Source organism: Octopus sinensis, linkage group LG26, assembly GCF_006345805.1.
Source record: "Octopus sinensis linkage group LG26, ASM634580v1, whole genome shotgun sequence".
In the NCBI taxonomy this organism is placed as follows: domain Eukaryota; kingdom Metazoa; phylum Mollusca; class Cephalopoda; order Octopoda; family Octopodidae; genus Octopus; species Octopus sinensis.
The window spans coordinates 1,480,945-1,502,206 of record NC_043022.1 but is presented as its reverse complement, the minus strand read 5'-3'; the positions used below and the strand labels follow the sequence as shown (position 1 = coordinate 1,502,206).

The window sequence follows — 21,262 nt, the reverse complement described above, 5'->3', positions numbered from 1 at the left end:
CTAGATATACATAAATCTATACATTATATATATATATATATATATATATTATACACACCAAACACACACACACATATATATATATTCATAGATACATACACACAACTACTACTACTGCTACGACACACACACACATTCACCAACCTTGTTGTTTCTAATACGTTTTCTGTTCATAAAAGCATAAAACCAAACTGCTGCAGTCATCTTCTGCATCTGTCAATTGCAGTTTTGGCAATCATCAACCGAGAAACACACAACTTTTATTACTGAACCAACAGGGACTAATCTCTGGTAGTATTTCACTGGTGTTGTGTGTATGTGTGTGTGTGTGTGTGTGTCTATGTACATGACTGAGTGTGTGGACATGAGTTAGATGCGTATTGTGTGTGTGTGTGTGTGTGTGTGTGTGTGTTAGGTGAGCAGTTTGTCGCCTTAACAGGGAAGCATTTGCCAGTCAACTCTCAACAAAAGGAAAATCTTTGACAGAAACTCATTTAAAACTAGTGACAGTTGCATCTCCCATATTCTTTTAATCTTTTACTTGTTTCAGTCATTTGACTCCAGCCATGCTGGAGCATTGCCTTTAAGGGTTTTTTCATAGTCAAAGAAATCGCCCCCCACCCCCAGGACTTATTCTTTGTAAGCCTAGTACTTATTCTCTTTTGCCGAACCGCTAAGTTACGGGGACATAAACACACTAGCATCGGTTGTTAAGCGATAGGTGTGTGTGGGGTGGATGAGCAAACACAAACACAAATATATATACATACATACACACAACAGGCTTCTTTCAGTTTCTTTCTACCAAATCCACTCACAAGGCTTTGGCCGACACAAGGCTATAGTAGAAGACACTTGCCCACAGTGCCATGCAGTAGGACTGAACCCGGAACCATGTGGTTGGGAAGCAAGCTTCTTACTACACAGCCACTCCTGCGCCTATATATATATAAACATACACACACACGACGGGCTTCTTTCAGTTTCCGTCAACGAAAAATCCTCTCACAAGGTTATGTTGGCCCAGGACTATAACAGAAGACACTTGGCCAAATTGCCATGCAGTGGGACTGAACCCGGAACCCTATAGTTGGGAAGCATGCTTCTTACCACACAGCCATGCCTGCACCTATAATTTAGGAATTATACTGAATTGCTCTCAGAGTGATTTGAATACTCAGTGACTTATTAATTAATCAATACATTAGCTAGTACATTAGTAAGACTCAGCAATAAAGTGGTATTTCATCTGCTGCTACGTTCTGAGTTCAAATTCCACCGAGGTCGACTTTGCCTTTCATCCATTTGAGGTCAATAAATTAAGTACCAGTTATGCACTGGGGTTGATGTAATTGACCTAATCCCTTTGTCTGTCCTTGTTTGTCCCCTTGTGGGCAATAAAGAAATAAGACTCAGCAATACAGGGGGGCACGTAAAAAGTACCATTCAAGCGTGATCGTTACCAGCATCACCTTACTGGCATGTGAAAAAACATTCGAGCGAGGTCGTTGCCAGTACCACTGGACTGTCTCCTGTGCAGGTGGCATGGAAAAACACCATTTGAGCGTGGTCGTTGCCAGTACTGCCTGACTGGCCCTCATGCCATTGGCACGTAAAAGCACCCACTACACTCTCGGAGTGGTTGGTGTTAGGAAGGGCATCCAGCTGTAGAAACTCTGCCAGATCAAGATTTGAGCCTGGTGCAGCCATCTGGTTCACCAGTCCTCAGTCAAATTGTCCAACCCATGAAGCGGATGTTAAACGATGATGATGATGATGCACATCTATACCAGTAACTTTTTTAAACAATATCTTTAGCATACGTTTTTAAATAACATCTCTCTCATTCGATTGAATACATGGAAATTCATCCTTTTCTCTGATGAGTGGATGTATTACCTAATAATCATCATCAATTTTGGATTTCATTTGAAGGGTAATACATTCATGAAACAATCGTAAGATATCTCAAATATTTTAAATAATCATACAGAGTGGTTGGTATTAGGAAGGGCATCCAGCCGTAGAAACATTGCCAGATCAGACTGGGCCTGGTGCAACCTTCTGGCTTCCCAGACCCCAGTTGAACTGTCCAACCCATGCTAGCATGGAAAATGGACGCTAAATGATGATGATGATGATGATGATGATACTTTATGTATTTATCTATTAATACAATATTATTTATATGTGATTTTTTTTTTATGTAATTTTCCTTGCTCTTACTCTAAGATATATAATCACTCTTATTAAATCTTTAAATCTCTAAATACCTTTAAGGTTTTAGACATTTCCCTACTAAGGGCACTTATTTGAAATTCAGTATACTGTATTCTCATTGAATATATCTGATTAACTATGTGTGTGTGTGTGTGTCAATGAGTCTTCCAAAATTAGCCACCAAGACTAATTAGATTACCTTTGAAGAAAACCAAAGAATACCAAAGAGATCCTCATCATAAACTATGAATCCAGAAACACTTTCCACTTTACAAGAATGAAGGACAACTCAGAATATTGAGTGTAAGATATAAGGAATTCACAATTGGGCATAATATATCTTTATCCCCATCGTCAGCTGCCCAATCAGATATCATTATGGTTTCAACACCATTCAGTCTGGCTGTGTCCACAACATTAAAAATATAAATGCTGTCTGGGAATTCACCAGCTTATTACAACTAGCTTAATGTGGTACTCAAGCCAGTATCTGAGGGATACAGGTTCGAGTCTTGCAGCCATCTGCTGGCAACTTTTTTTTATTTGATAAGTGTGAAATACCCAATTATTCTGCTGTTTTCACAGCTATACTGCATTTGAAATATTACTTTCTTGTCTGTAAAATACTAAACACATTCAACACTTTCAAAGTTTGTTTATAAAATGTTGTTGCATTCCAAAAGCTATAATTATTTAGAGTTGAAATCGACAGTGATTGTGGTCAGTGGGTTGTTTAGCTTAATGGTAGAGTACTCAAGTCAGCATGTGAGGAATATAGCTTCAAGTCCTGTAGCTGTCTGCTGGCAACTTTTTCCATTTTATATGGGTAAAATACCCAATCCTTTCAGCTATATTGTGTCCAAAATTTACTTTCTTATCTATAGAATATATATACATATATATATATATTGATTTGAGAAAAACCACTATTATGTAATTCAATATAAAGTCTTAATATTATAATAATTATAATATATATTTATATTGTGAAATTTGATTTAATACTGAATTGAATTTTTCCCTGTAAGTTTGGAGTTATACTTCCTATTATTATTATTATTATTATTATGTATGTATGTATGTATGTATGTATGTATGTATGTATGTATGTATGCATGTATGCATGTATGCATGTATGTCATGTATGTATGTATGTATGTGCTAATGAGTGGAATCAGTGCATATTACTGGTATCATTCTTCATAAGTAGCACTCGGCTACATTCTCCGTTTCAAGTTATCTTGTTATTATCACTGACAGACTTCCACGGCATCAGTTTAAAACTTGGTTACTATTAAGCTTTTTATAAACCTCACATAAGGAATGGGACTCCATTCTTCTCTGCTCTGTTTTTTGTTTTTCTTCCTTTTTATTTATTTATTCATTTATTTTTTTTGTTTTTATTGTTTCCTGTCTTTGTCTCATTCCATCTTTAAGCATGTCTCTCTTCGGTACCTGAAGTAATTCTGCTATGTTTCTGTTAGTTATTCTATTGAATGCTAGTGAATCTACATTTTCTGTTGTTACTGTTTGAACTGTTGACTTGTGGGTCTCCTGTGACTTTCAGACTTAATTTCTCTTTATTTTCCTTCTCAAATAACTGTATTAAATACACACACACACACACACACACACACACACATATATATACAAAATAAGAAAATAGAGAAATACATCTAAATCATTCATCAACTACCAGATAATACCCAATCACATACTTTATTAAACCACTACATAAGAACATTAGGGTTAAACATAAAAATATATAACAAAACAGCAGCGTACATGAATGAGTAATACAATACAATAAGAACAATCATTATAAGAGGATATAAATAAATAAATATAAATAGATATAAATATAAATATACACTATATCTTACAATATATATATATATAAATTTAAAATTAAATAAGGGTAGAAATTGATATTAATCAATTAAAACCAGTGGCCTAGCATATTTTTTTTTTAAATCCTAAGATTAAAAATTTTTTACATACAAAATTTAGAGGACTGACCACTAAAAAAATTAACAGCCTATATGCTAGATATAGATGTCAAAATTGCCATTTTCCACGAAGAATGTGTTCTCAAGAAAACATTCTTCGTGGAAAATGGTGATTTTGACGTCTATGTCTAGCATATAGGCTGTCCATTTTTTAGTAGTCAGTCCTCTAAATTTTATATATACATATATATATCACCGTGATCACCATGACCGACCAGGCCATCAGATGTTGTTACACATCGCTGGTCACAATGCGCTTCGCATTGTTTTAGCCTTCAAATGACGCCACCCTGCTGGCTAAGCGAGCAGGCCAACAGAAGAAAGAGTGAAAGAAAGTTGTGGCGAAAGAGTACAGCAGGGATTGCCACCACCCCCTGCCGGAGCCTCGTGGAGCTTTTAGGTGTTTTCGCTCAATAAACACTCACAACGCCCAGTCTGGGAATCGAAACCACGATCCTACGACCACGAGTCCGCTGCCCTAACCACTAGGCCATTGCGCCTCCACATATATATATATATATATATATATATATATACTAAGCAATAAAGGGTTTAGCAACGAATTGCCTTACCACATACCGAAAATATATAATTCTTTAACAAGAATAGTGTTTTTAGTGACTTCAACGTTTCAACCTGCTCAGCCTTCATCAGACTGTCCAATGAAGACCAGTAGGCCAATATTTCAAAATCACTGTCACTCCTTTTCTTGTAAGAGTACAATAAACATGTACTGAACTAAAAGTAAGCTGGACAGTTGTGGCATAGCCTTCCTTGCTACCACTTCCCCCATCTTTCTATCTCAATCAACTCTTGAAAATCAGAAAAATCTGTGAAACCAGTTAAACCTTTAACAATAAACCATCTGAAAGACTCCGAGTGTATTTTCAACTTCTTTTTCCTATATTACTCCCCATGCAGAATAAAACAAATTTCTTATATATACTTATATAGTCAATTTAAATAAATGAACAATAAAATTAACAACAACAGACAACGAGGATGTGTACAAGGAACAGATTAGTTTGACGTTCTGTAAAAAGAGAGTATTTCTGACATTTCAAGCATAGCTCATTGTTGGAAAGGAGAAAGGGAAAAGTCCAAAGAAGGAAAAGAAATCACCAACAGCACAGTGTAGTTACATTATATATATCACTGTGACTGACCAGGCCATCAGGTGTTGCTACACATCGCTGGTCACAATGCGCTTCGCATTATTTTAGCCTTCAAATGACGCCACCCCACTGGCTAAGTGAGCAGGCCAACGGAAGAAAGAGTGAGAGAAAGTTGTGGCGAAAGAGTACAGCAGGGATGGCCACCACCTCCTACCGGAGCCTCATGGAGCTTTAGGTGTTTTCTCTCAATAAACACTCACAACGCCCGGTCGGGGAATCAAAACCGCAATCCTACGACCGCGAGTCTGCTGCCCTAACCACCAGGCCATTGCGCCTCCACACATTATATATACAAACAGATGTTATTAAATGGGGTTTGTTTGGGTTTCTTACCGTTGTGGATACAGTAAATGAAGAGGTCGTTTACTCTGTACTTACAATAAATTACCTCAAAGAATATATGACTGTATATATTCTTTTTGTTACCAGTTCATAGGAATATGGTGAGGCTACTTTGAATGTGGAACTCTGAGCATCGCATATATATCGATTTGAGTGTATGTGTGTGGGTGCTTTGGTGCACGAATAAAATACATTCATTTATATGTGCGAGTATGTATGTATCTCTCTCTCTATATATATATATGTGTGTGTGTATATATATGAGTGAGTGGACAAATGAAAGAAAGGGCACTCAACACATTTATTGGGAGTTACGTATATTATTCAACAAAGTTTGATTTAGATTCTCAACCTGAGGGGAGGCCCCATTAGGGGCTTCAAAACTTGAAGTTGCATAAAATCCAAATCAAACTGTTTTGAATAATAATAATAATAATAATAATAATAATATATATATACTTTTTTCATAAAAGCTGCAAAAAACATCACAAAAAAACGTGCTACTCAGAGTTTCACATTCCTGTTCATCAGGTAGTTATGATACAGATTCTGTATCACAACTGCCCAATGAATGAGAGCGTGAAACTGAGTAATATTTTTATTTTTTTGTGATGTTTTTGCAGCTATAATAAAAAAAAGTATATTGCTCTGCCTTCGGTATTCAAGTACTATTTTTGTTTTGCATTTGTGCTTACTCATGTATGTATGTATATATATATATATATATATATATATATATATATATATGCAGTAAACTACAGTGTGATTGGTGTTCATAAATGTGTTTGCAGAGGCAATAAGCCAGTAAAATTGTTAACAGCATTTTGACTACTTTTACGTTCTAAGTTCAAATTCCGGTGAAGTTGACTTTGTCTTTCTTCATTTTGTGGTCAATAAAATAAACACAAGTTGAGCTTTTGGAGGTCAAGGAAACTGAATAAATCCCTCACCCAAACTTTCTGGCCTTGTGCCAAAACTTGGAACCAGTATTTGTGTTTGCATCTATTGTCTACAAATATTCTTGTACATCGTTTGTGGAACAAATATAATTTGTAACGGAACCATTCTCTACTACTGGATCGTCTGTCCATTCCAAGAGCTGATATTAGCATCAAGAGGGCTTTTGATGAATGTCTCAAGAGAATTCTTTTATATACTGTTTGTTTGTTCATTCATTTTAACATCTATTTTTCTGTGCTTGCATGAGTTAGATGGATATATTATCAAGGTATTGTTTTACAACTGTGTTCTCCTCCTGTTCCTAACTTTTACCTGTTTTCCAGGTGAAGGAACTCATATCTCTCATATCCACAAACACAAGAGCAGTGACCAACAGCACAACACATAGTGACCGTCATACAGCACACAAATATAAACACACACACACACATATATACAAAGATAGGCTTCTTTCAGTTACCATCTACAAAATCTGCTTAGAAGGCTTTGGTCAGCCTGGGGCTATAGGAGATGAAATTTGCTCAAGGAGCTACACGAGGGACTGAACTTTTTAACAGTGTGCCTATATATCTATCTATCGATGCATGTGTGTGTGTGTGTGTGTGCATATATATATATATCTGTGTGTGTGTGTGTGTGTGTATATTATATATATAATATATTAATATACATATATATATAATATATATAGAAGTAAATATATGGTACAACGAAGTACCAATATTTACTGGAAAATAGCATATATTTACTTCTATGTATAATTTTCCCTCACGGGCTATTCTTTACTGGAAAGCAATACTCTCGTATTGCATTACTATTTTTATATATATAATATATATATGTGTGTATTGTGTGTGTGAGTGTGTGTGTGTGTATCAGCATGGAAAATGGAGGTTAAATAATCACGATTAACTTTATACCTATGTTTCTATGCTAGCATGGGTTAGATGATTACTTTGTTTTGCAGCTGGATGTTCTACTTGTCACTAACCTTTACCCGTTTTTTTAAAATTAATGGACAATTTATTCCACTCATATTTGAAAGTGCAGAGCTTGCAGATGATTTGTTTACAGGAAAAATATCACCAACCATCACCGTTTATAGCTCAGTGCACAATGTAAACATTTACACAGCCACACACACATATTATTTGAATATGGTGCACAAATATGTGTGTATATGCATGGATGGATGGATGTGTATATATATATATATATATATATATTCTAGTGTTGAACAGTGAGAATGAATTTTCAACACTCATTAGTGGATAAATATTCATTATTTGTGGATTAACAGGGTTACCAATGGTTTCATGTGGAAAAGGTCTCCACAATTATTCAAGTGATCCAATAATGTATGTTGCTACTCAACTCTATTTAGGCATCCTCATCCAAAATGGAAACAAGTATCAACATTCCCTAGTGAATCACTTGAATAATTGTGGAGACCTTTTTTTACATGAAACCATTGGTCACCCTGTTAATCCACAAATAAAATATATACATATATATTTGACATTTTTTATCAAATACAAAAGTACAAATGAATTTGAAATGTTATTTGTTATTGATTACGACTTCTGGTGATTGTCTTAGCCAAACCAAAACTGTTTTTGCTGACATAAGAAGATGCCCAGGCATATAAAGCACACCCCAGTTTCAGCAATGCAGATTTAGGGAAAAATGTTTTTACTGCATTAAAATATATGGGAGGCTCAACTTCAAATACAGGGCCCAGGGTGTGTTTTGACCCTTTAAAAAAAAAAAAAGGACATGTGTGTCTTATGTGCCATTAAATATGGTAAGTGCTTATTGGGGGGCGAGGGCGTGAGATGGAGAGAGAAGAGGGTAAAAAACAGGACAAAAACAATGAAAGGATTTCAGAGATGTCTGGGGTCAATGTAATCGACTTGCCCTCTGTTACCTTTCAAAATTGCTGGCCTTGCGCCAAAATTGGAAACCTGATTCTGCTGTGCAAGTATAATGCTAAAGGAGCCCTCATCCCCCCCCAACAACCCTTACTCTGAGAAAAGGGAGGAAGAGAGGGGATGTGAATTTCAACCAAAAGCCAAATGAACTGACCTTCTGCCAGAATCACTGAACCATGGAGATGAGAAGGAGACAAAATATATTCAGAACCCTGAAGCCTGTGTATACCCAGACACCTTAAAAATAAATAGATGCCGCCATTTTTGCAAGATTTATTTCTAAACAAAATAATATCATTTGATGCTTTAAAATACTTAATCTAGTATTTAGAAGACCTGGCTTGTGTAGTTTTTAATGATTGACTCCTCTTGGGGCATCGTACTAATGAGCAGTGTCTATTTACTTTTGAGGTGTATGTGTACACTGACCAACAGCCTCATCTCAGACCAATTGCTGTGAAATTGTGTCAGTGACCAGGTTGCAGAAAGCGTGATGAAAATTTTGACATCAAATAAGAAATGATTAAGTGAAGTTGACAGTTTATTTATTTTTTTTTGTGTGTGTTTTTTTTTCTTTAATTAGCTAATATGTATCTTTCATGCTGTAAATTATTAAAGAATTATTTTACTAAAAGAAAACCCTTTTTTTCTCTCTTTTTCTCCGTTGACTCTTTACAGATACAACGGATGCAAGCTATGTTAACAAAGATGCAGGCTCAACTAGAGACGAAAAACAACAGCAACAACAACCATATCGAAAGCAGCGCGTGAGATGTGGTGGTGTTAATGGCGGACCAAAGAGGAGAGCAGCATACGCATGCACACACACACACACACATGCACATACATGCAGATGCACTCACATACAGATAAATGCATAAACATATACGCACTTAATATGCTTTATGCATAACTGTGTGCACCGGCGTATCGAACTTTAGTCATCTGCGACACAAGAGCAGACAACTGAGGAAAGAAACATCTCTCTCTAAGTATATATGTTGCATCAGTGTGTGTATATGTGTGTGTGTGTGTGTGTGCGTGTGCATGCATGTCTGTGTATCTACGTGCGTGTCTGCATGTTTGCCTGCATGCATGAGAGCAAGTCCGAACTGAATATCAAAACTTAACAATAAAAACATGGAAAGGGATATAGAAAAAAAAAAATGACCCCCTTTCAAACTCCCTAATCTTTTCAGTCTTCTTTACTACTACTACTACTACTACTACTACTACTACAAATACTACTACTATCCTTATTTTGGGGGTGGGATCGAAAAAATAATGTACCAGCCAAATTCTGGGGTTGGGTGAAATCAATTTTCCCCCTTCCCTTCAAATTTCTGGCCTTTTGCTATAATTAGAAAAAATTATTGTTATTATTATTATTATTATTATTATTATTATTAAGGTGGCGAGCTGGCAGAATCGTTAGCACACCGGGCAAAATGCTTAGCGACATTTTGTCCGTCTATGTTCTGAGTTCAAATTCCACCGAAGTCGACTTTGATTTTTATTCTTTTGGGGTTGATGAATTAAATGCTAGTGAAACAGTGGGGTCGATGTAATCAACTAGTCCCCTCCCCCACGATTTCAGGCTTTGTGCCTTTAGTAGAAAGGATTATTATTATTATTATTATTAAGGTGGTGAGCTGGCAGAATCGTTAGCACGCTGGAATGAAATCCTTAGCAGCATTTCATCTCCCAGGATCAATAAAATAAGTACCAGTTGAGTACTGGGGTTCATGTAATTGACTAGACCCCTTCCCCAAAAAAAATTTCAGGGCTTGTGCCTATAGAAGAAAAGATTATTATTATTATTATTGTGGATGTAAGACACCACTGAAATACTTCACATTTCCAAGTTCAAATCCCACCGCAGTCATTTTTGCCTTTTATCCTCAAGTGGGTGGGGGCCACTGGCTCAAATTAAAAGACCAGCCAAGTACTGAAAATAAGATTTAATCAACAATACTCCACCAGTGGCACCACCAACACCACCATCAAAATGCAAGGAATTGCATCCATGTTTGAAACCATTATTATTATTACTAATATTATTATTATTATTATTATTTACCAATATCAGTTCTCTCCTCTTGCTCAATCCTTCGGTTCATTTCAAATATTCCAATTGGTGTCGCTGTTGTTCCAATAGAGAAACTGATATTCAGTGAGAAAATATCAAGCATGCAGGAGAAGTGAGGGCTTTAATATTTTACACCATTGATTTTATACACACATACATATATATATATATATATATATATATATATATATATATATATATATATTATATATATATATATCTTTATGATTCTCCAGCTAGCAATTTCTACTCTCAGACTGGGGCTTTACCTGATATAAATATATATATATATATATATATATATATATATATATATATATACATGTATGTATATATGTATGTGGATAAACAGGAATATTTCTTCATATACAATCATAACAGATTCTACACGTTTCTTACATAAGCGTGCATGTTCAACACAATACTATATATAAATACATACATACATACATATATATACATACATATATATACATACACACATATATATATATTATATATATATATATATATATGATATATAAATGCTGAGCTGTTGGCCTGTTTCTCTGGGGTTTTCCCTGGCAATGTTCTTGAATCATTGGCCAGTATTAATTAGACTGTCATGAAATTCCTACCTGAGAAACCAACAGGTGGGGAAACTCCAGAGTAACAGGCCTTTTGACTGAGCAGACTCAGTAAACTGTTACACTCAACTGTGGTATTGAGTACATTTTTTCTCCTGTTCGTTAAAAAATAAAAAGCAACATATAATTAATATCTATCTATATATATATATATATATATATATATATATAGACACGTGCATACGTAAATACATCTATGTAATCAAATTTTATCTATCTATCTGTCTATCTATTTATTCATTTATTACTCTCTATCTCCCCCCACCCCTCCCCCATTAGACAAGCTTTATGAGAGAAAGACCGAATGAATGATCTGTAGACACAAACGATAAAAACAAATTAGTCTCATTAGCGTGGTTCTTCCTGTTATTTTTTTTATTTTTTATATTTTTTTAAACAAAACTACAAATTATTATTATTATCATTATTATTATTATTATTGTCATTAGGGCGGCAAGCTGGCAGAATCGTTAACACACCGGGCAAAATGCTCAGCAACATTTCGTCCGTCTGTACGTTTCTAAGTTCAAATTCCGCCAGGGTTGACTTTGCCTTTCATCCTTTTGGGGGTCAGTGAAACATGTATCAGTGGGATCAATGTAATCAACTAACCCCCTACCCCCAGATTTCAGGCCTTGTGCCTATAGTAGAAAGGATTATTATTATCATTATTATCATTATTATTATTATTATTATTATTATTATAAAGGCAGTGACCTGGAACAATCTTTAAAGTGCTGGACAAAATGTTTAATGGCATTTCGTCTGTCTTGTATGTCCTGAGTTCAAATTCTGCCGAGGTTTACTTAGCCTTTCATCCATTCAGGGTTGATGAAATAAGTACCAGTTACACACTGGGGGTCAATGTTATTGACTAACACCTACTATAAATTTCAGGCCTTGTGCCTATAGTAGAAAATATTATTATTATTATTTAAAAGATATAAAACATTTTTTTCTAAATATTACTGAAATCACAATAACAAAAATCAGAAAAATATATCGGGGTTTTTTAATTTTTAACTGATTTTTTTTTTGTTCTTAGTTCAACTTTCTGGTAAGAGAGGGACATATAATTGTTTGTTTGTCTTTTGGGTTTTTTTGATAAAATGTCATTTTTTTTTTATCACTATTATCTGTAAATTATAATTTTGACAATTAATGTATGGATGGAAATAACTCATAAATAAAGGGGAAAAAAATTCTAAAACATGAAAAAAAAACATATATCAAACGATATCAAAAGTGTTTGTTTTATTTATTTATATAATTATAACCTCCGCTTTAACGAAGGCAGAGGTATTGTTTTCAGTCGTATTTGTTTGTTTGTTTGTCTCAAGAACCACTGGATGGATTAGGATGAAACTTTCAGGGATGTTCGGCCTCATGGCTGGCACAAACTGATTAGATTTTGGGATTGATCCAGTACCGGACAAGGATTCTGGATTATTTTTCATGTTTTTTTTACTTAATTGTTGAGAGTGGCTGTGTGGTAAGTAACTTGCTAACCAACCACATGGTTCCGGGTTCAGTCCCACTGCGTGGCACCTTGCTCAAGTGTCTTCTGCTATAGCCTCGGGCCGACCAATGCCTTGTGAGTGGATTTGGTAGACAGAAACTGAAAGAAGCCTATCGTATATATGTATATATATATATATATATGTATGTGTATGTATTTGTGTGTCTGTGTTTGTACCCCTTGCATTGCTTGACAACCGATGCTGGTGTGTTTACGTCCCCTTTACTTAGCAGTTCGGCAAAAGAGACCAATACAATAAGTACTGGGCTTACAAAGAATAAGTCCCGGGGTCGATTTGCTCACTAAAGGTGGTGCTCCAGCATGGCCGCATTCAAATGACTGAAACATGTAAAAGAGTAAAGAGTGGTCAGGTTCATTTTTAGTATTCTCATTTGTGAGAACAATCGAGTTTATTTCAGATCTTCTCATTTTAAAACTCATCTCTGGCTAATCGTTGAGATTGACATTGGTGTTGCTCAGTGCTCTTGTTTATATATGTGTTTATATTTATATTTTGTAAACAAGCACAGGCATTTCTATGGGGTAAGAAGTTTGCTTCCCAACAACATGGTTCTGGGTTCATTCCCACAGAGTGGAACCTTGGGCAAGTGTTTCTAATATAGCCTTGAACTGGACAAAGCTTTGTGAGTGGATTTGGTAGAAGGAAACTGAAAGAAGCCCATCAAATATATGTGTGTGTGTGTGTGTGTGTGTATATATATATATATATATATATATATATATATATATACTTGTGTGTGTGTCTGTTTGTCCCTCACAATTGCTTGACAACTGGTGTTGGTGTGCTTATGTTCCTGTAACTTAGCAGTTCAGCAAAAGTGACTGAGCCATGCACCTTCATGTACACACACACACATACTGCAAAGATAGTATAAGGGGAAAGAACCCCCTCAGTCATGAACGACCATGGGATTGTACCTAGAAAGTTCCCCTCTGAGAAACAAGTCCGGGTAAGGTTGTTTATGGAAGACCAGTAGTGAGAAGGGAACATCTGTGGGAGATGGGAGAGTAACAAGGAGTAATAAAGGGACATCTGTGGAACTGGAGAAGAGTAGAAATTGGTAAACCAGGAGTAAAGTGGTAAAAAAGGAGCATCTATGGGGCCAGGAATGAGTAACAAAATGTAAATAAGGAGTATGTGGGATCAAGGAGAAGAAATAAGGAGTAAAAGAGGAATATATATGTGGTACATGGGAGGAGTAAAAAAGGGATGGCTATGGACCCCAAGGAGAGTTATAATTAGTAACCAGGAGTATCTACTGACTCAGGAGGAGTAAACAGGTTGTGTCTGTTGAACGCAAGAAGACTAACCGAGACTAAAACTGATAATGATCTGTGTGACCCAGGAGGGATAAATACCGCATAAATATACCACTGCATACAAGGGCTGTGATGGCGGAAACTGTTGAGCAACAGCTTAAATGCTTTTTGTATGTTCAAATGTTGCTGAGTTTTACTTAGCCATTTACCTTTTTGATCAAAGACATTCCAGTTATGACCATCCATAATGATATATCTGGGGGATTCAAGAGGAGTAAAGGGTAAAGGGTAAAGACCCCCTTTGGTCACAAATGACCATGGGATTGCACCTAGAAAGTTCCCCTCCAGAATACAAGGTTGTTCATGGAAGACCAGTGGTCACCCATGCATACCAGCCTCACCTCTCCATACCACTGACGTTATCTTAGGAAAAGGCAATGGTTAATAATGCTCGGCACCAGTGACTTCACAACTCATTTCTACAGCTGAGTGAATGGGAGCAACGTGAAATAAAGTGTTTTGCTCAAGAACACAGCACAGCCTGGTCTGGGAATCAAACTTACAACCTCTCGATTGCGAGCCCGACGCTCTAACCACTGAGCCATGCGCCTCCACAAGAGGAATAAGCACCATATAAACATACTTATTTCTTTACTACCCACAAGGGGCTAAACACAGAGAGGACAAACAAGGACAGACAAAGGGATTAAGGCGATTATATCGACCCCTGTGCGTAACTGGTACTTATTTAATCGACCCCGAAAGGATGAAAGGCAAAGTCGACCTCGGCGGAATTTGAACTCAGAACACGTAACATTAGACGAAATACAGCTAACCATTCTGCCAGTTCGCCGCCCTTAATGGCTTATAAACATACTACTAAGTACGAAGTGCTGTGATGGTCGAAACTGCGGGACAACAGATTAAATGTTGCTGAGGTTGACTTAGCCTTTTATCTTTTTGATCAAAGACATTCCAGCTATGACCATCCTGACTTTTATTCAAACTTAAGTATATTCAGAATTGTATTTATTTAATGCGTTTTGTTAAAGACACTGAAGGTACCTGACCTCGTGGTTAAGGTGTTGAGCTCAGGATGAGAAGGTTATAAGTTCGATTCCTAGACGAACAGTATACTGTGTCCTCGAGAAAGGCCCTTCATTTCCCATTGCTCTGGCAATAAGTACCAGCTGTGTATTGGTGTAGCCCTCTCTCCCTCCAGCTCTCACAACCTCAATGTCTTTATGGGTCGAGGGTGGAAAGGCAGAGAGTGTCCATATCTACCTTGGACTACACAGTTATTTAAAACAATTAGTAAAAGCATGGATCGTCTTACCTGGTCGTCCTCACCTGCGAATGGGCAGCCGTAGAGTTCTTAAAGGCTCGAGCTACTATTTCTAGCATGACTGAACAACCTCATGGATGCTTGTTGTTGATAACGGTGGGTTTGTCTAGCAATGAATCATCTTCCACTGGACAGACCCAACACCAAAAGGGTTTCGACGACCACCGAACCATCTTTTTCTCTCCTGGAAACGTCTGTTTAGAGCTTCTTGTGTCTTTCCTATTTTTTAAGACGGTTGAGTAACACTTAAGGTCGATAAAATAATGTAGTAGTCAAGTACTGGAGTCGATTAACATCTTTCCTTCAAATTCCAAACTTTGTGATAGGATCAAACTTTAGTATAGCCAATATTAAAAAGAATTATTGATTCCTCGCCGTCCACAAAACACGAGACAAAACTATTTTAAAAGAGAGTTAGCTCCCTTACAAAATAGTTTTCTCTGAGTTATCTCTCTTTGAAATCCTGACAATAACCCGCCTTTATTTCGCTCTTAACTCTAAAATAGAAACTTTCCTATTTTAAAGGAATTAAAATTTCTCGTTCAAATTGGCCTAATAATGACAAGATTATTTTACAGTGTTCTTCATTATTTTTTGAAATTAATTGAAATAAAGAGTGTATTTCAACAGTTGTGAAATTTATTTATGGTAGAACCAGTTCAACTGTTTCGAAAATCACAAAACGTATACCTATATTTTTAGGAATAAGTTTGGCTACTTTTATTTGAATAAAACAAAAATTATTTTATTCAAATGATAAAGTATAATAATTTAATGTTATGAAAATGGCGATAATATATATGTACATAATGGCGGCGAGCTGGCAGAAACGTTAGCATGCCGGGCGAAATGCGTAGCCGTATTTCGTCTGCCGTTACGTTCTGAGTTCAAATTCAGCCGAGATCGACTTTGCCTTTCATCCTTTCAGGGTCGATAAATTAACTACCAAATCCGTTTGTCTGTCCTTGCTTGTCCTCTTGTCCTCTCTGTGGGTAGTAAAGAAATAGGTATTTCGTCAACTGCTACGTTCTGAGTTCAAATTCCGCCGAGGTCAACTTTGCTTTTCATCTTTTCAAGGTCGATTAAATAAGTACCAGTTACGCACTGCGGTCGATATATATCAAACAATCTAAATTAATTTATTGTTTATTGTGGTCTTTCAGATATTTGACGGATAATTGGTTTAGATGCCAGCTGTCCACAATGAAACACATGTAGGTCATAAGATGTATGTGGTGTAGAAAACTTTTAAATAAAGAAACATTTGGATGTGAATAATCTCCAGTTTTCTCTTCATTATCCACGTGTTATATATATATATACATATATATATATATATAATATATATATATATAACGGGAAGGTTTATGAAAATAAACAAAAGACGAAGGCAGGTGGAGTACAAACAAACAATTGTATTAGTATGGCGCTCAGGAATAAAAATAAAACAAGTCTTTTACATTTCGAGCCTACACTCTTCAACAGAAAGATACACCGAAAAGAAACACAGAAACAAGGAGAGAAAAAAATTGCGTGTAGGGGCTAACGATCCAACATGGCGTTCTGGTATATGTATATATATCATCATCATCATTATTTAATGTCCACTTTCCATGCTGGCATGGGTTGGACGGTTTGACTGTGGACTAGCAAGCCGAGAGGCTGCACCAGGTTCCAATCTGATTTGCCAAGGTTTCTACAGATGGATGCCCTTCTTAACGCCAACCACTCTGAGAATGTTGTAGGTGTTTTGACATGCCACTGGCACAGAAGCCAGCCAAGCGACACTGGCATCGGCCACACCCATGCCAACTGGTGTTCCTGGAACCCCTCCTGCTCTACTGAAGCCGATCTGTAGCTAAGACCTGTCTCTTAATGACGTCTCATTGATCTTGTTGGATGTCGGCTGTTTGACCCTTGATCAAGCTGATTTATGATAAAAAACCTTTCAGCCATAATGACCCTAATGCATTAGATAATGGGTTTCTGTCTTATTTAAGACAATACTCTTTACTCTCTCTTACTCTTTTACTTGTTTCAGTCATTTGACTGTGGCCATGCTGGAGTACTGCCTTTAGTTGAGCAAATCGACCCCAGGACTTATTCTTTTTAAGCCTAGTACTTATTCTATCGGTCTGTTTGCCGAACTGCTAAGTTACAGGGATGTAAACACACCAGCATCGGTTGTCAAGCAATGTTGGGGGGACAAACACAGACACACAAACACATATATATACATATACACGACAGGCTTCTTTCAGTTTCCATCTACCAAATCCACTCACAAAGACTTTGGTCGGTCCAAGGCTATAGCAGAAGACACTTGCCCAAGGTGCCATGCTGTGGGACTGAACCCAGAACCATGTTGTTGGTAAGCAAGCATCCGTCGAACGAACGAACAATAGGAAGTGATTTGAAAACAACTTGGCTGCTATTTCTAGTGGATCAAATAACCATATAGACATTGGCTCCTAGACATCAGTGGCTTGTTAACATTGTACAACTAACAAGTGATTGGTTCATTAGCTGTACTGGGTCCAATTCTTGTGAAAAATGCCCCTTCATTGCAGACCACATTGAGGGTCTGTCTTTCCCATGGTAAAGGTCTGTCCGTTAAAGTCAGCCTTTTGGATCTACAATGCTCACATTGGGGTCTGGTTGAATTTCTGGTGACTGTAGGAGTTGGAAAGGAAGAAGGTAGAGACAGACATGACTGTCTTTATTCAGTTCCCTGAAAATTGAGGGTCCATTTGTAGCAATATTACCCTTGAACACACAACTGCTAAACTTTAATCTCCAGGAACTGAAGACACTCTTGACCAGTGGTTCTCAACCAGGGTCCATTTGACCCTTGGCATAAGGGGGTCCCTAGAAGATTTTGTTGCTTAAAAATTTATGTGCAGGAGTGGCTGTGTGTTAAGTAGCTTGCTAACCAACCACATGGTTCTGGGTTCAGTCCCACTGCGTGGCATCTTGGGCTAGTGTCTTCTGCTATAGCCCCGGGCCGACCAAAGCCTTGTGAGTGGATTTGGTAGACGGAAACTGAAAGAAGCCTGTCGTATATATATATGTGTGTGTATATGTTTGTGTGTCTGTGTTTGTCCTAGCATTGCTTGACAACCGATGCTGGTGTGTTTACGTCTCCGTAACTTAGCGGTTTGGCAAAAGAGACCGATAGAATAAGTACTGGGCTTACAAAGAATAAGTCCCGGGGTCGATTTGCTCGACTAAAGGCGGTGCTCCAGCATGGCCGCAGTCAAATGACTGAAACAAGTAAAAGAGTAAAAGAGAGAGAAAGAGTAGTGCAATAAATTGGTTAAACTTCTCCAATACACAAAATATTTTAATGATTCTTTTTAAAATGTAATTACTAATAATATTTAATTATAATAAATAGGATTTTTAATCATATACATCAAATGGCTAAGAGGGTCCAGTAGAGTAAAATAGGAATTAAAGAGGAACCATAGGCAAAAAGGGGTTGAGAATCACTGCTTTATAATCCCTAATCCCTTGATTAAGGAATATTCTATACTGTATAAACCTAATCCCTGATTAATAGGTATTCTGTATTTTATAATCCCTAATCCTTGATTACGGAGTATTCTATACATTAGATCAGTGGTTCTCAACTAGGGTCCACATGGCCCTTGCGGGGCTCACATGAGATTTTATTGCTAAGATTTATCTGCAATGAATAGCTTATATTTCTACATTATACAAAATATTGAAATTTTCTAAATACAATTTCTTATATTTAATACAGTAGTATTTCTTTAATATACATCGAATGGCTATGGAGGTCCAGTAGGGGGGAAATAGGAACAAAAGGGGTCCATAGATAAAAAAAACAATTGGATAAGAACCACTGCTTTATAACTTAACCGCTTGATTAAGGAATAAGGCACATGGCTTAGTTGTTAGAGTGTCAGGCTCACAATCATGAGGTTGTGAGTTCGATTGCCGGGCTAGGCTATATGTTGTGTTTATGAGCAAGACACTTCGTTTCACGTTGCTCCAGCTCACTCAGCTGTAGAATTAAGTTGTGACGTCACTATTCTCTTGGATACCATCAGTGGCATGGAGAGAGGAGGCTGGTATGCATGGACAACTGCTGGTCTTCCATAAACGATCTTGCCCAGACTTGTACCTCAAAGGGGAACTTTCTCAGTGCAATCCATGGCCATTCATGACCAAAGAGGGGTCTTCACCCCTTTTTAATACCTTATAATCCTTAATCCCCGATTAATGAGTATTCTGTATTTTATAATCCCTAATCCCTGAATATGGAATATGCTATGTTTTATAACAGTGTTTCTCAACAAGGATCCATATAGCCTTTAAGGGTCCACAAAAGACTTTGTTGTTAAAATTTATGAGCAATAAATAGGTTATACTTCTATACTTCTACAATACACAAGCTATTTTAATAATTGCTTTTATATAATTCCTAATAATATTTGGATTATAAAAATATGATAGGATTTCTTTATATACATTGAACGGCTAAGAAGGGTCAGCAGGATAAAATAAGAACCAAAGGACTACACGGGGGGGGGGGGTGAGAACCACAGGTCTACATAATGCACAACTTGAAATGGTAAATTTTGAAACAGAGAGAAAGAAAGAAAAAAAAAACTAAATAAAGAGGGATCAGTGAGTTCTGATCTGTTTTAATTTCTGTCATTATTATTACAGGTCAACAAAATTTAGCATCATCATCATCATCATCAACATTATCATCATCATCAGTTGTGAACATTAGTTGTCTAGACAAGCATTTGTTATTCTAGTGAACCCAAGAAACAAAAACAAAATTAAAAAATCCAACAAAAACAAACAAAAGCTATGTATGTGGCAACAATCAACAGCGAAAAAAGATTTAACAGACATAAATAGGAATATATACTACACCTATGTACATACCCATACACACACACACACACACATACGTTATATGTACAGACACACACACTCACACATTGGATACACACAGGAAGACCAACATGTATGTATATATATATATATATATATATATATATATGTGTGTATATACATATATATACAGGCCTTTTTCTTTTTTGTTGAAAAAAGACAAACTCTCGTCTCAATGAATCAATGAACCAACTCTTTTCATGCACAACAAATTAACAAAAAAAGAAAAAAAGAAAAAAAAGAAAGAAATTTGCAAACTGTTTCGGACAATTCATTAATCAACTCCAAATTCTTTCCCATAATTTTACATTGTTGGAACTGGTGAATTTCTCAGATATATCTCTAATGAATTTGCTGCAATGTTGGAATTTTAACAACCTATTAATTAATAGATCTCTTAATTACTCTGGATATGTATATATATATATTGATGTTTTATGCATCATATTCGAACGTATATTTACTGTTCTTTAACCCTTTAGTGTTTAAACCGGCCATATCAGGCCAAAATTGTCTTCCTGTTATATGCTCAAACCAGCCAGCTCTGACTTCTCACACCTACCCTACAAAGTCATTCTAAAAATAAACAGGGACATCATCAAAATCTCAGAGTTACAAGATGCTGCACAATTAATTTAAAACAATGTGATTAAATGGGCTTTACATTTGACAGGGTAATCTGAATGCTAAAGGGTTAAATAACAATGTTGTTGATAGTGACTTTGAAGTTTCAGCTACCTAAAAAATTGTCAACAGTTTGACAATGGCGTAGCTGGCCGAAACTTCGAAGTCACTATCAACAACATTGTTGTTTAAGAATGATAAATCTG

The 21,262-nt window shown here is 36.4% G+C and overlaps 1 protein-coding gene and 1 long non-coding RNA gene across 5 annotated transcripts in view; one reads left to right on the top strand and one right to left on the bottom strand.

The window, feature by feature from the left end:
• Nucleotides 1-9,792, top strand: part of LOC115224737 (septin-5) — a 122,617-nt gene extending 112,825 nt beyond the window's left edge. For all 4 annotated transcript variants that reach the window (XM_029795617.2, XM_029795616.2, XM_029795615.2 and 1 more), the window contains one exon: nt 9,316-9,792. In XM_029795617.2, the coding sequence (XP_029651477.2) occupies nt 9,316-9,340 (25 nt within the window). In that variant the 3' untranslated portion in view covers nt 9,341-9,792. The remainder of the gene's footprint in view (nt 1-9,315) is intronic.
• A 920-nt stretch (nt 9,793-10,712) lies between these two features.
• LOC118767981 lies at nt 10,713-21,028 on the bottom strand. The gene is made up of 2 exons (XR_005003900.1): nt 20,504-21,028; nt 10,713-11,486 (listed from the first exon to the last, which is right to left on the bottom strand). It is a non-coding gene; the product is annotated as an uncharacterized LOC118767981 (long non-coding RNA).
• Between the last annotated feature and the right edge of the window lie 234 nt (nt 21,029-21,262).